We start from the raw sequence: 14578 nt of genomic DNA, 5'->3' as shown, positions 1-14578 counted from the left end.
TATGACAATTTCAGGAATATCGTTTATTTTTATTTTTAGACATTTGTCTGGAGATATGACATGATAGACCCACATTTCTTACATCATGTAAATGCACTACATGACCAAAAGTATGTGGACACCTGCTCGTGTAACATCTCGTTCCGAAATCATGGGCATTAATATGGAGTTGGTCCTCCCTTTGCTGCTATAACAGCCTCCACTCTTCTGGGAAGGCTCTCCACTAGATTTTGGAACATTGCTGCGGGGACTTGCTTCCATTCAGCCACAAGAGCATTAGTGAGGTTGGGCACTGGTGTTGGGCGATTAGGCCTGGCTCGCAGTTGGTGTTCCAATTCATCCCAAAGGTGTTTGATGGGGTTGAGGTCAGGGCTCTGTGCAGGCCAGTCAAGTTCTTCCACACCATTCTCGAAAAAAACATTTCTGTATGGGCCTCGCTTTGTGCACGGGGGCATTGTCATGCTGAAACAGGAAAGGGCCCTCCCCAAACTGTTACCACAAAGTTGGAAGCACAGAATCGTCTAGAATATCATTGTATGCTGTAGCGTTAAGATTTTCCTTCACTGGAACTAAGGGGCCTAGCTCCAACCATGAAAAACAGCCCCAGACCATTATTCCTCCTCCACCAAACTTTACAGTTGGCACTATTCATTCGGGCAGGAAGCGTTCTCCTATGCAGTGCTCAATAGGCTTCAATTGCATTGACAAGTAAGCAAACTATTAGTGCTATGACAATTTCAGGAATATTTATTTTACATTTTTTGACATTTGTCTGGAGATATGACATGATATGCCCAAATGTCTTACATCATGTAAATACTGTATATTGTTCTCTAGTCTCCATCTGGTGTCTATCCTGCACTCGCATTTGAGGGGTCTTGACTAGATGGGATATGCCGCTGTCAGAAGTGACTTTTCGTAGCAGGTCAGGAGAACTTACGCTGCAGGTTAGGAGAATTAACATAGCAGGTTAGGAGAATTAGGTAAAGGTTAGTTAAAACGCAAACATTCTCCCTGACGCTATTTGAATATGCAAGTTTTAATGTCACTGATATTAGTGGCATCCCTTCAAGACATGACCCATTTCAGGCTACAGTGAGGGAAAAAAGTTTTTGATCCCCTGCTGATTTTGTACGTTTGCCCACTGACAAAGACATGATCAGTCTATAATTTTAATGGTAGGTTTATTTGAACAGTGAGAGACGAATAACAACAAAAACATCCAGAAAAACGCATGTCAAAAGTGTTATAAATTAATTTGCATTTTAATGAGGGAAATAAGTATTTGACCCCTCTCCAAAACATGACTTAGTACTTGGTGGCAAACCCCTTGTTGGCAATCACAGAGGTCAGACGTTTCTTGTAGTTGGCCACCAGGTTTGCACACATCTCAGGAGGGATTTTGTTCCACTCCTCTTTGCAGATCTTCTCCAAGTCATTAAGGTTTCGAGGCTGACGTTTGGCAACTCGAACCTTCAGCTCCCTCCACAGATTTTCTATGGGATTAAGGTCTGGAGACTTGCTAGGCCACTCCAGGACCTTAATGTGCTTCTTCTTGAGCCACTCCTTTGTGGCCTTGGCCGTGTGTTTTGGGTCATTGTCATGCTGGAATACCCATCCACGACCCATTTTCAATGCCCTGGCTGAGGGAAGGAGGTTCTCACCAAAGATTTGACGGTACATGGCCCCGACCATCGTCCCTTTGATGCGGTGAAGTTGTCCTGTCCCCTTAGCAGAAAAACACCCCCAAAGCATAATGTTTCCACCTCCATGTTTGACGGTGGGGATGGTGTTCTTGGGGTTATAGGCAGCATTCCTTCTCCTCCAAACACGGCGAGTTGAGTTGATGCCAAAGAGCTCCATTTTGGTCTCATCTGACCACAACACTTTCACCCAGTTCTCCTCTCAATCATTCAGATGTTCATTGGCAAACTTCAGACGGCCCTGTATATGTGCTTTCTTGAGCAGGGGGACATTGCGGGCGCTGCAGGATTTCAGTCCTTCACGGCGTAGTGTGTTACCAATTGTTTTCTTGGTGACTATGGTCCCAGCTGCCTTGAGATCATTGACAAGATCCTCCCGTGTAGTTCTGGGCTTATTCCTCACCGTTCTCATGATCATTGCAACTCCATGAGGTGAGATCTTGCATGAAGCCCCAGGCCGAGGGAGATTGACAGTCTTTTGTGTTTCTTCCATTTGCGAATAATCGCACCAACTGTTGTCACCTTCTCACCAAGCTGCTTGGCTATGGTCTTGTAGCCCATTCCAGCCTTGTGTAGGTCTACAATCTTGTCCCTGACATCCTTGGAGAGCTCATTGGTCTTGGCCATGGTGGAGAGTTTGGAATCTGATTGATTGATTGCTTTTGTGGACAGGTGTCTTTTATACAGGTAACAAACTGAGATTAGGAGCACTCTTTAAGAGTGTGCTCCTAATCTCAGCTCGTTACCTGTATAAAAGACACCTGGGAGCCAGAAATCTTTCTGATTGAAAGGGGGTCAAATACTTATTTCCCTCATTAAAATGCTAATCAATTTATACCATTTTTGACATGCGTTTTTCTGTATTTTTTTGTTGTTATTCTGTCTCTCACTGTTCAAATAAACCTACCATTAAAATTATAGACTGATCATTTCTTTGTCAGTGGGCAAACGTACAAAATCAGCAGGGGATCAAATACTTTTTCCCCTCACTTTAAATATTTATGGTACAACAAATGTCATTTGTGTAATAAGAAAAAGTCATATTGAAAAAACAATAACAGATGCACCAGATATGAAAGTTTCATAATTAGGTAAAACTGAGTAGTTTTTCATAAAAAATCTTAGTTCTGTTATTAATAGGTAACTCATTGGTTGAAATAGAGAATGGGTCATCAACTAGATTCAGCCGCAGAGCGATTTTTTCCCTGAGCGGATGGTCAGGGCCGGAACATAATTATAAATAATGTGTACGCTGCAAACCAGTTGACGATCCCTGAAATATTGCGATTGTCATGCAGCTGCTTGTCGAATAGCCTACTGAGGTGGTGTATGGCTGCACTGGCACTGGCCTAATAATAGAATTGCAGACATATGTATCAAAAAACAATCACACATTTTCAACCAATATGGTATAAGAGAGATATTACAGAGTATTTAATCAATACAGTGTCTGTGAATAAGGAATATCATGCGTTTACAGTTTTTATTTCACGTGTGATCAATAAGAGAACAGAGAAAACAAAGAGAAATTGCAACCATTTTAATTCAATTGGCATGTTTATACCAATCATAACAGATACAGCTACAAAAAAAGGAGAGAAACTGTACATAAAATCCTAAAACCAAATGTAAATCTTGCTACAGCTGCTATGTTCACTTGAAAGATTAAGTGAAAGTACAGTCATGTTTATCAGTATCCTCAAAAGGATTAACTACAACCAGTATGTTTAACACTGTAATGCATTTCATGTTATTAGCTTGGCTAAAAACACATGAACCATCCTCACAACGTACCTACATACTGCATCGAAATTATGAAAAAACCTTAGTTTCACAGCAGCTATATCAAATGTTATTGCAATGCCATCACCGAACAGAGACAAAAAACATTTAACATAATGCACAGGCCTGATGAAAAATCCAGTACATGTACTAGGGAGGATGATGATGAACCATTACTGTGGATTCATAAAACAGTTAATATTCATAGAGCACAGCTTAAACAGTCACCACCTTCCTACCAATTATAAACAAAAATAAAACAAGTGTTATTGTGTATAAACCCCCCAACCCTTCCCCGTACAATACAGGTTAAATAAACTGTCCCTCATAAAGCCTATGGAATGTTAGTGTCATACAAGCTCTCCCAGTTGAATAACAAATTCCTGATATTGGCTTGATTGCATGTCATTGCTGCAAACCTGCCGCCCCCCGCCCCTCTCTGACATCTGCCCCAGACCACAAAAGAAAAGGGAAACACACAATGACCATAACTTTTCTTCCAGAGGTGTAAAAAAAAAGTGTTTCTACAATCTTACTACTACACAACCTGCTTTTTCTTAAGAAAATAGTTGATAAAAATATTCCTCTGCATTGTACAAGAAAGGAGGTACAGGGAGCACTGGCAAAAGGGTAAGGATGTTATTCTGCCTCATCCTCCTCTTTCTCAGGCTCATCTGCATCAGCATCTGCCTCTTCTGCTGCCTCCTGGAGGATGAAAAAAAAAACATTCTCATATTATAGGATAGTTATTTTAGGTCTTGTTGGTTACACAATATTTGTGTGTGTTGGGGACAAACAAGCTGTCAATGGCAATTATAATAGTTGGTCTATTTGTAATACCTAATACTCCTGATTTTGAATTATATATCTCAGTGGCATGGCATATTGTATAATTGAAACTAAGCCAACAAGTCTTACCTCCTCAGCTTTGGCCTCTCCGTTTTCTGCCGGTGCTGCTTCTTCTTCCTCAGGCTCTTCTGTCTTCTCCTCAGGCTTGGCCTTCTCTACTGCCTCCTTTACCTTTTTGGGCTTGGCTGCTGCCTTGACTGGTGTCTACAAGAAACAGACAAACATGAGATACATGTCAATGTACAAATGCATAGTATGTATAATAATTGAGTAGTTTTTGGTTTCAGCAAAAGCTGACAATTACAACATTTGTTTTTACCTTTGCCTTTGCCTTAGGCTCTGGTTTAGCTGGAGTAGTAGGTTTCTGCAATGTAATGAATATTAGATAATTAGTCAAATTACAAATACACAATACCATCTATTCATAGAAAACATCATAAATAGGCTATACAACAAATATTATAATATATAGTAAACTTACTGATGACAACCTCGTGGATCGCCTCTTTGGCTGGTGAGAAAAACAAAAAAGTTAAATCAGTTATTGCAGACAAAATTTATTCATAATGGATTTAACAAATATAACATTTTTAACAGCATGAAATACTAACCTCGACTTCAGTGTCATTACTTGCCTGTGAGGGGGGAGAGAAGAAAAAAAATCTTAGTAAAAACCAAGAACAACAATCGCACATTCATTGGTCGGGAGCGGCCAGGGTGTGTAATGCTAGAGGATGGGCTCACATGCTGTACCCCCACCGCTCCACCCCCAAATTAAAGAGGTATTATGTAATCTGAAAGTGAGTGGGGGAGGGGAGGCTAACGTATTTACATTACTATGCCATTTGACTTTCCCCATTGGCATGATGCAAAATGGAGCCTTTGTGGGACCAGTTACTGTGAGAGCCACAAGTAAAACAGTATGTTATGGTTAGGCTTTAGTAGCCTATACACATAAAGGCCAAATAGCAGCCCCCAACCCCCCCCCAGCAACACACGGAGACGTGTTACATGAAGGCATCCATCCACCCGCTATGTCAACCAGTCTACTGTATGTTCCCGCCATTAGTAATATCTATAATTCTGTGATCCCGGCCTACCCGTATACGGTGTCGTGCATGTCCACAGAAATTCGCTGTTGCATAATGCAACATGTTACCGAATCAAAGACAGGGAATGCGCACCAACAAATAGCAAAACATTTTAGGCGTGACCACCTATAACTCCGGTGGTCTTTTTCTTTATAACTACTTTTTCGATGACCCCATTAAAGTGATAAATGTCGCTGAGTTGCCGATGCCTTTCGTATTTGCAAGGGCTGCCATGACACCCCAAAGACTGTACCTTTCCATGCCATAGGGTGTCGCGCATTACAATACGCTTTACTGCACACAGGACACAAAGTGATAATATAGGATGTCACAAGCGTCTGTTTTTTAGGATTAAAACTAGGCTACTAAAGGTATTTGAATACAAACGTGAACCCAATATGTAGGCGATTAAAGCACTTCCAATATTCACAAAATATCATTTTGCTCATGCACGCATTTCTGCAATGGCAACATGTAACGTTAGCTTACTTACATTGCTGGTGGGTTACACCCCTTTGTCTGATCTCATTGCTGAGAAGGCTATTAAGCTACTTTACATTCATGAAATACCCAATATATGCGTCAAAGTAAATGATATGATTACGTTACTTGTATAAAAAGCACAAGCTGCGATAGTTTATCCTGTACAGGTTATTACAAGGAGAAAGTGAGATCGAATGGAAAATGTTACTGCACTAAGTAAAAAGGCGCCACTTCCATATCAACAAGACACACACAAAAACACATTCAGACTTTAGAGCAAAAGTGTTACATTGTATTAAGCATATATTAGCGTACATGCAATTGTTGCATGTATTTATAAAACACTTCCTGTGTGAAATGATATATTGTAAAATAAGGTTTAAATTAAAAGGTACACATTCCAACTTACTTTGCTTCTTTTCGGCATGGCTGCTTTACTTGTATTGTCTAGAGAACAAGAGCACAAATTAGCCTTCTCAGTTACTGAAAACTCAGTGCAGGCTTCTGAATGTGTTCGATGTAACACAGTCAGTACCTTCAGAACACACTGTAACTAACATAAATGTTCCATCAGTAGGCCTACGTACAGAAACTAGCTGAAACCGGATTGGATCCCCCCTCTCTATATTGTATTCCTTATCCTACCAACCTGACGGACAATTTATTCTCCGCCCCTTGTTGCCATTGATTGGCTTTAAGGTCTAGGCAACATATTTTTAAACCATAGCAAGTTACCTGTGTGGGTAGGTCTGTATGCCAATCAGTCGTTCCAACTTTCAATTTTTACTAAAGTGGTGGGAATAGCTGGATTCAAAGTTATGTGTTATTTTCGTTGATATTATATTAGAATAATGGGCCCCGTGTAGCTCAGTTGGTAGAGCATGGCGCTTGCAACGCCAGGGTTGTGGGTTCGTTTCCCACGGGGGGCCAGTATGAAAAAAATATATGTATGCACTCACTAACTGTAAATCGCTCTGGATAAGAGCGTCTGCTAAATGACTAAAATGTCAAATGTACACAGTGTAAATTACCCTTATAGAATTGTCAGTATTTTTTTTTTTGAATAAAGTAATCTAGAAAATGTGTGGACAATGAACTGATATTACATCTTCTTATAAATATATTTTGCACACTCATAATGATTTGAAGTTAATAAAATATGCTGTATTTGAATGAATAAGAGTTCCTAATGTGAAAATCAGCCCATAGTTCAGCCTGGATGTTGGGTCCCTTTATGATGCGCGCAGCAGCAACAAAGGTTGATAAGAAAAAATGGCTGCCGGGTGCGCTTGGTTCCTGGTGTTGGGATCTGTCTTTTTGTGCAATCTCTTCAAAATACTGTTGCCCACCATTTCCTCTTTCGTAAGTAGCGGTTGTTTAGACATTGGTCGTGTAAGAAATGCAGGGTTGGCTTGTAAATCATGTAATGTTTTGGCAGATTTGCCCAGGTTGGATTAGCTAGCTTGCTATTTTACCTCTCGCGCCCCTCAAACAACAACGAAGCTAACCAACCATTCCATCCTGTTGGTAAATTGTTACATTATATCATGGAAGGTGTGTTAGGCTGATAACAGTGCCATACAGAGCCAGTTAGATAATGCCGTGTAGTTATCTATTGGGTGCAGATTCAAATAGCAACCATAACATGTAAATAAATCTGAGGTCTGATGGTATTTCTAGCATATAGGCATAGAATATGGGTTGTTATAAACTGGGTGGTTCGAGCTCTGAATGCTGATTGGCTGAAAGCCATGGTATAGGAGACCATATACCATTGGTATGACAAAACATTTATTTGTAATGTTCTATTTACTTTTGTAACCAGTTTATAATAGCAATAAGGCACCTCTGGGGTTTACGGTATATGACCCACATACCATGGCTAAGGGCTGTATCCAGGCACTCTGCTGTGCTTAAGAACAGCCCTTAGATGTGGTATATTGGCCACCACACCCCCCCGTGCCTTATTAAGCAATACAGTCCTAAACCAGGTGTTACATGTTCTCATGCAGTAAACCATAAATGACCCAAGGAGGCAGAAACATACTTGTCACTTGCCAAGGCAATTTAATTACAAAGAAAATAGACTTTTAAATGAGTAAAACATTTGGTACCCTACATGTGAATGCAATTACATTTTTACATTTTAGTCATTTAGCAGATGCTCTTATCCAGAGCGACTTACAGTTAGTGAGTGGATAATTTTTTAAAAATTCAATTCATGAACGTCATTGTATCAGAACAACACATTTAACAGGATGACGTACAGTGTTTATCGGACATAATACAACTTTCCAATACCTTGGCACTTTTGTTGCAGTAACATATACTGGTAACTAGCTCTCAAACTCTAGGCGGCATTCTGCCTTCTACCTACAGTTTTCAGCCATTAGCTTCGTCCACGACTACCTCATGTGAACTACAATCCTGACGCTTTGTTTTAACGTTTAGAAACATCACTAATCATCGCTTGCGATATGGCTTTCGAAACATATGGCCTTTATCTTTCATCAGGGAGAAAGAATGTTTAAAATAAAAATATATACACTTACTGTAGCAGTTTTGCACAGATCCATACAGCTATGGCTGCCTTCATCCGACGAAACTACACTTCCCGAGTTACGCTTACACACAGGTGTTCGGAGCGTGCTAATTAGCACTGGTGGCCGCCTCTTGGCTTCCATAAACAAGCGCTGTAACATGGAGATACGGCCGTGTGGGAACACTGACCCTAAACCTATCAAGGTGTGTATCAATTTAACCTTTATTTCTCGCTGATATAAAAGGTAAGGTCCTTATGCTTCCAAAATCATACCTCAAGCGACGCGTGTTAATGTTCAGATTGAGCGTCGGACGCCTTCGTCCAATGACTTATGTGTAATGAAACTGAGAGTCATGATCAAGGGCTAACTGGTAACCATCCCAAAGTTATCTCCTATGAGAAACCAGGCTAAACCTGTAGTGTATTAGCCCTGCTGCAGGCAGATGACGCTATCATTCCTTACGTATTTGGTCATTTCCCTTTGAAAATGACAAGACTTATGGAATAATAGCGCCATCTGGTGGCAGCAGGCCTAGTAGTGTGTGTTTGCTATGTTCTAGCGAAATATACAATGAAATGTTTGTCTGTTGGGATGTGAAGTTGTCGAAGGTCCTTCAGAACGATGCTGAGCAGGAGAGGGATATGAGGGCTGAGATCCAGGAGATGAAGAAGGAGCACAACTCCGTTAGCATGATGGATGAGTTCGCCAGATACGCCAGACTAGAGCGCAAAATCAACAAGATGACGGACAAGCTGAAGACACATGGTAAGAGAGACACACAATTTAAATTGATGTCCGCATGACATTTTCCACTTTTATAGACGTTTTTTCTGGATCAAAAATGGGTGTGGCAGAGGGCGTGGCAATTCTTATGCTCAAACATAATAACAAATTCAATACTGTTAAATTCATTGCTTTTGGAATTTGTAATTCTCCGTGACTTTCTAGCTTTTATTTTGGTTATTGTTAGTTCTCAAAGGTTATTTATTTATTCTACATACTTTATATCTGGTTTTAGTTGTTTAAGTTTACACTGAAAACGTTTTTCCATCCCAAAAATTATTTGTATTATATATTTTTTAATTTAACACTGTTTGGACTTAGGTGTGCCGAAAAAATGCTTAGGCTACCCGCCCAAGGATTACAATTTCAGAAAAATCCCTGATAGAGATAAAAGTGAGACATTATCACACCTTTGTTAGGGTTAGATGAAAGTCAGACTTTTACTATAGCTCAGTGGAGGCTGGTGGGAGGAGCTATAGGATGTTTGATACCATTCCATTGATTCCATTACAACTATTAAGATGAGCCCCTCCTCCTGTAGCTCCTCCCAAATCAAATCAGCAGATGTCACAAAGTGCTTATACAGAAACCCAGCCTAAAACCCCAAACAGCAAGCAATGCAGATGTAGATACAGATGCTATAGCTCCCTCATTTACAACCTCTGATCTTCTATACGATAAGCGGCAAAAAGGTGGGAAACCAAATGATCCATACCTCTAGGTTTTTCAAACTGCTCTCTTTATTTTTATTTTATTTTACCTTTATTTAACTAGGCAAGTCAGTTAAGAACAAATTCTTATTTACAATGACGGCCTACACCGGCCAAACCCGGACGACGCTGGGCCAATTGTGCGCCGCCCTATGGGACTCCCAATCACAGCCTCGCTACTGCCTATATGGGACTTGCATGTTAACGCACCACGTGTGGACAGTGGGAGGTGGGGTTTAGATAACAGACTGAGTGTTCACTGGAGGGCCTCGTGGTGCAGCTGCTGCCTGTTGCTCTCCTTCATGTCCAGGCCACAGCTCTGAGCTCTACAGAGGCAGGAAGCATAGTATAGAGCTCCATTGCGTGTCATATAGACACACACCCCATTGACTATCAGACAACAACCAAATGTCTCCAACAGCCATTTGCCAAGAGTTAATCAGACAACAACCAAATGTCTCCAACAGCCATTTGCCAAGAGTTAATGTTATATGGTCCTCTGTAGCTCAGCTGGTAGAGCACAGCGCTTGTAACGCCAAGGTAGTGGGTTCGATCCCCGGGACCACCCGTACACAAAAATAAAATAAAAATGTATGCACGCATGACTGTAAGTCGCTTTGGATAAAAGCGTCTGCTAAATGGCATATTATCATTATTATATGAATGGTAGCCTTTGCATTACACTATGGCGCCTGCCCTGCAACCGTAAGGGTTATGACAGAGCAAACAGGGAAATATTATACTCAGATGGGGATTTTCTTTGTTGATGAAAAATTATGTTATGGACAAATTCTCAGGAATGAGAATGGTTTGTTTAGAAAACATTCCTCAGTGGTGTTCTGTTACAGTATTTTTACAGTGGCAAATACAGGTTGTGACAAAAACCCCAAGGCAATTTTTATGTTTTGGTTTGAAAATACCTAGTTTTGAATTTGTCAAAATGACCAAAAAAGTCCACACGTTCACTCTTTACCACATTGTTTAGATGAGTCACAACGTAGGTGACCTTGATATATGGTGTTTCGTACGTTGAGAAAACCAACTTTTTGTCTCTAGAGCCTCCCTACTGTACACCCAAACAGCTGTCTCTCACTCGCTCCCCCGCTGTCTCAGTTCAGGGCCACTGCCTATCAACCAACGTGCCTTCAAGTTCAAATCCTGTTGTTCAACGACAGGAATATTTAACTATTTTGGAATGAAAAGCGTTTTCACAATGAAATGCACCACATGCGTATTTCTCCAGTCATATGCACTGTATACACTGGTCACACATCAGTCTTATTTGTCCCTGCCAACCCCTCCCTTATGCCATACCATAAAAAGCAGGTTCTATTCCAATGCATGTTGTGTAGTATACACTGAAATTAATTGTGAAGAACACCCAAAAGTTAACTGTTATTAGATCTGTCAAAATTCCTAACATTACTGTATGTTTGTAGGCATTTTAGTGGATATTTATTTGATATTTAGAGAATGGATACCAATAATTCATTTAGATGGTTCCTGCGCAGATAAGATTGATCAGTTTTTTTTTCTTCTTCTTACAGTCAAGTCAAGAACTGCTCAACAAGCCAAAATGAAATGGATGGTGAATATAGGTTTTTACATCCTGCAGGTGAGTGTTAAACATTGAAATGAGAAATATGTCCTATATTCTTTAATAGGTACAAAATATACAGTGGGGGAAAAAAGTATTTAGTCAGCCACCAATTGTGCAAGTTCTCCCACTTAAAAAAGATGAGGCCTGTAATTTTCATCATAGGTACACGTCAACTATGACAGACAAAATGAGAAAAATACATCCAGAAAATCACATTGTAGGATTTTTAATGAATTTATTTGCAAATTATGGTGGAAAATAAGTATTTGGTCACCTACAAACAAGCAAGATTTCTGGCTCTCACAGACCTGTAACTTCTTCTTTAAGAAGCTCCTCTGTCCTCCACTCGTTACCTGTATTAATGGCACCTGTTTGAACTTGTTATCAGTATAAAAGACACCTGTCCACAACCTCAAACAGTCACACTCCAAACCCCACTATGGCCAAGACCAAAGAGCTGTCAAAGGACACCAGAAACAAAATTGTAGACCTGCACCAGGCTGGGAAGACTGAATCTGCAATAGGTAAGCAGCTTGGTTTGAAGAAATCAACTGTGGGAGCAATTATTAGGAAATGGAAGACATACAAGACCACTGATAATCTCCCTCGATCTGGGGCTCCACGCAAGATCTCACTCCATGGGGTCAAAATGATCACAAGAACGGTGAGCAAAAATCCCAGAACCACACGGGGGGACCTAGTGAATGACCTGCAGAGAGCTGGGACCAAAGTAACAAAGCCTACCATCAGTAACACACTACGCTGCCAGGGACTCAAATCCTGCAGTGCCAGACATGTCCCCCTGCTTAAGCCAGTACATGTCCAGGCCCGTCTGAAGTTTGCTAGTGTGCATTTGGATGATCCAGAAGAGGATTTGGAGAATGTCAGATGAAACCAAAATATAACTTTTTGGTAAAAACTCAACTCGTCGTGTTTGGAGGACAAAGAATGCTGAGTTGCATCCAAAGAACACCATACCTACTGTGAAGCATGGGGGTGGAAACATCATGCTTTGGGGCTGTTTTTCTGCAAAGGGACCAGGACGACTGATCCGTGTAAAGGAAAGAATGAATGGGGCCATGTATCGTGAGATTTTGAGTGAAAACCTCCTTCCATCAGCAAGGGCATTGAAGATGAAACGTGGCTGGGTCTTTCAGCATGACAATGATCCCAAACACACCGCCCGGGCAACGAAGGAGTGGCTTCGTAAGAAGCATTTCAAGGTCCTGGAGTGGCCTAGCCAGTCTCCAGATCTCAACCCCATAGAAAATCTTTGGAGGGAGTTGAAAGTCCGTGTTGCCCAGCGACAGCCCCAAAACCTCACTGCTCTAGAGGAGATCTGCATGGAGGAATGGGCCAAAATACCAGCAACAGTGTGTGAAAACCTTGTGAAGACTTACAGAAAACGTTTGACCTGTGTCATTGCCAACAAAGGGTATATAACAAAGTATTGAGAAACTTTTGTTATTGACCAAATACTTATTTTCCACCATAATTTGCAAATACATTCATTAAAAATCCTACAATGTGATTTCTCTGGATTTTTTCCCCTCATTTTGTCTGTCATAGTTGACGTGTACCTATGATGAAAATTACAGGCCTCTCTCATCTTTTTAAGTGGGAGAACTTGCACAATTGGTGGCTGACTAAATACTTTTTTCCCCCACTGTACATACCTTTTTTAAATGTCTGTTGTCACCAACAGAGACATGCACAAGTGATTGTGAAGCACTGAATCAGGCTGTTTTCTGTTGTCTCTCTAGGCTGCTCTGATGATCTCACTGATTTGGAAGTATTATGCTGACCCAGTGACTGTTGTACCCAGTAAGTGGATTGCCCCCCTGGAGCGGCTGGTGGCTTTCCCATCTGGAGTAGCAGGTACATTGTGTGATTACAACGCCTGAGAATTGAGGCCCACTCGCTTTCACTTGGGTTAATTCATTGTAATCAAGTTTAATGTGTAAACATGTTTAAGAGTTAGTATTGGCTAATTATAGACGACTACTGAACGTCTCTTTTATTCGGTCTTTTTAAACACTGAAGATAGAATCACATGACTCTTTTCCCCTCTTAACATGGAATTTAAAACTCTGTGTTGCACTTTCTTTTCTTTTGAAAACTGACATCAAATACTACTAACTGCCAACTCTGACCATAACTATTTGAACCCAGTCTTTGTATCCTTTCAGGTGGTGTTGGAATCACATGCTGGCTGGTGGTGTGCAACAAAGTGGTGTCTATTGGTCTACATGCTGTTAGCTAAGGAATGGTATCTTTTCATGTCTTATTTATTCCCCAAATGCTCTGAGAATAAAGTCAGGCGGTGTTACTCAGCGCTTTGATATTAAAGTGTAAATCGGTACTGTTGGTAAGCACTTTTACAAAGCACCACATATTCAAACGTTGCCTTACATTGCTAGTGTTATTGCACATATTTGACGGTCTCTCATGTTGGCTTTGGAATCGGATGTTATTTCACAAATTGCTACACTGCGTAATGATTGTATGAGCATGTTTTAATGACCATTTATTTAAATCTCATTCCAACTTATTGAAATGAGTTGAGCAAGAAGTGTTAAAATTGTTTAATATTGTTATGTAATTTTGTTAATTGTTATTCATGTTAATTGTAGGCATGGTCTGTGGCACATTTTCATTTGCTGAATGAAAGCTGAACTAATATCACAAAGTTTACTGTTTGGGTTTTGGAAGTGTTGAAGTATGCATACTTCAACACAATAAAGAATTAAAACTGAAGGCCTCAAGTGTTTGTTGTTCTTAGCATCTTGGGTATTTTACAGAGGCTGTTACAAAATTGTACAATGTACCATTGTGGCATAGGAATGGTCTTCATTGAATGTTGCTTTCATTACAATCTGATTTCAAGGGAGTTAAGGAATTTGTCATGAGCAATAGTGTCAGAATGTTTGTGATGCTCTAATCACAAACAGAGAGCTTAATTTGACCTCTGTAACAAATAGTTGAACAATACTTTCCAGGTATATAATCACTATAAATATAATGTATACAAATA

General features: G+C 40.4%; 2 protein-coding genes across 3 annotated transcripts; one reads left to right on the top strand and one right to left on the bottom strand.

The window, feature by feature from the left end:
- Positions 1 to 3228: 3228 nt before the first annotated feature.
- Positions 3229 to 6495, bottom strand: LOC121568026 (non-histone chromosomal protein HMG-14B). The gene is made up of 6 exons (XM_041878558.2): positions 6318 to 6495; positions 4946 to 4969; positions 4816 to 4845; positions 4654 to 4698; positions 4404 to 4538; positions 3229 to 4190 (listed from the first exon to the last, which is right to left on the bottom strand). Exons 1-6 carry the CDS (start codon positions 6333 to 6335, stop codon positions 4125 to 4127), a joined length of 318 nt encoding a protein of 105 aa, XP_041734492.1. The 5' UTR covers positions 6336 to 6495; the 3' UTR covers positions 3229 to 4124.
- Positions 6496 to 7153: 658 nt separating this feature from the next.
- Positions 7154 to 14301, top strand: get1 (guided entry of tail-anchored proteins factor 1). 2 transcript variants are annotated; one of them, XM_041878557.2, is made up of 5 exons: positions 7154 to 7270; positions 9051 to 9216; positions 11492 to 11559; positions 13308 to 13422; positions 13734 to 14301. In XM_041878557.2, the coding sequence occupies exons 1-5, from the start codon at positions 7181 to 7183 to the stop codon at positions 13805 to 13807; spliced, it is 513 nt and encodes a 170-aa protein (XP_041734491.1). In that variant the 5' UTR covers positions 7154 to 7180; the 3' UTR covers positions 13808 to 14301. The 2 variants fall into 2 exon arrangements, with proteins under 2 accessions (XP_041734491.1, XP_041734490.1); XM_041878556.2 differs by lacking the exon at positions 7154 to 7270 and adding an exon at positions 7796 to 8653.
- Positions 14302 to 14578: the final 277 nt, after the last annotated feature.

This window comes from Coregonus clupeaformis, chromosome 6 (genome assembly GCF_020615455.1).
Source record: "Coregonus clupeaformis isolate EN_2021a chromosome 6, ASM2061545v1, whole genome shotgun sequence".
In the NCBI taxonomy this organism is placed as follows: Eukaryota; Metazoa; Chordata; class Actinopteri; order Salmoniformes; family Salmonidae; genus Coregonus; species Coregonus clupeaformis.
The sequence above is the reverse complement of the archived record's forward strand: the minus strand, read 5'-3'. Positions and strand labels throughout refer to the sequence as shown.

What these genes read in the sequence shown, in the direction of transcription:
- LOC121568026 (XM_041878558.2), bottom strand. An exon ending in GTAATGACACTGAAGTCGAG is followed by an intron (nt 4,846 to 4,945) that starts GTTAGTATTTCA and finishes TTTTCTCACCAG; the next exon opens with CCAAAGAGGCGATCCACGAG. An exon ending in AGCCTAAGGCAAAGGCAAAG is followed by an intron (nt 4,539 to 4,653) that starts GTAAAAACAAAT and finishes TGTTTCTTGTAG; the next exon opens with ACACCAGTCAAGGCAGCAGC.
- get1 (XM_041878556.2), top strand. Translation starts at nt 8,402, where the DNA reads ATGGCCTTTATCTTTCATCAGGGAGAAAGAATGTTTAAAATAAAAATA. An exon ending in CTGACCCTAAACCTATCAAG is followed by an intron (nt 8,654 to 9,050) that starts GTGTGTATCAAT and finishes TGGGATGTGAAG; the next exon opens with TTGTCGAAGGTCCTTCAGAA. An exon ending in GGACAAGCTGAAGACACATG is followed by an intron (nt 9,217 to 11,491) that starts GTAAGAGAGACA and finishes TTCTTCTTACAG; the next exon opens with TCAAGTCAAGAACTGCTCAA.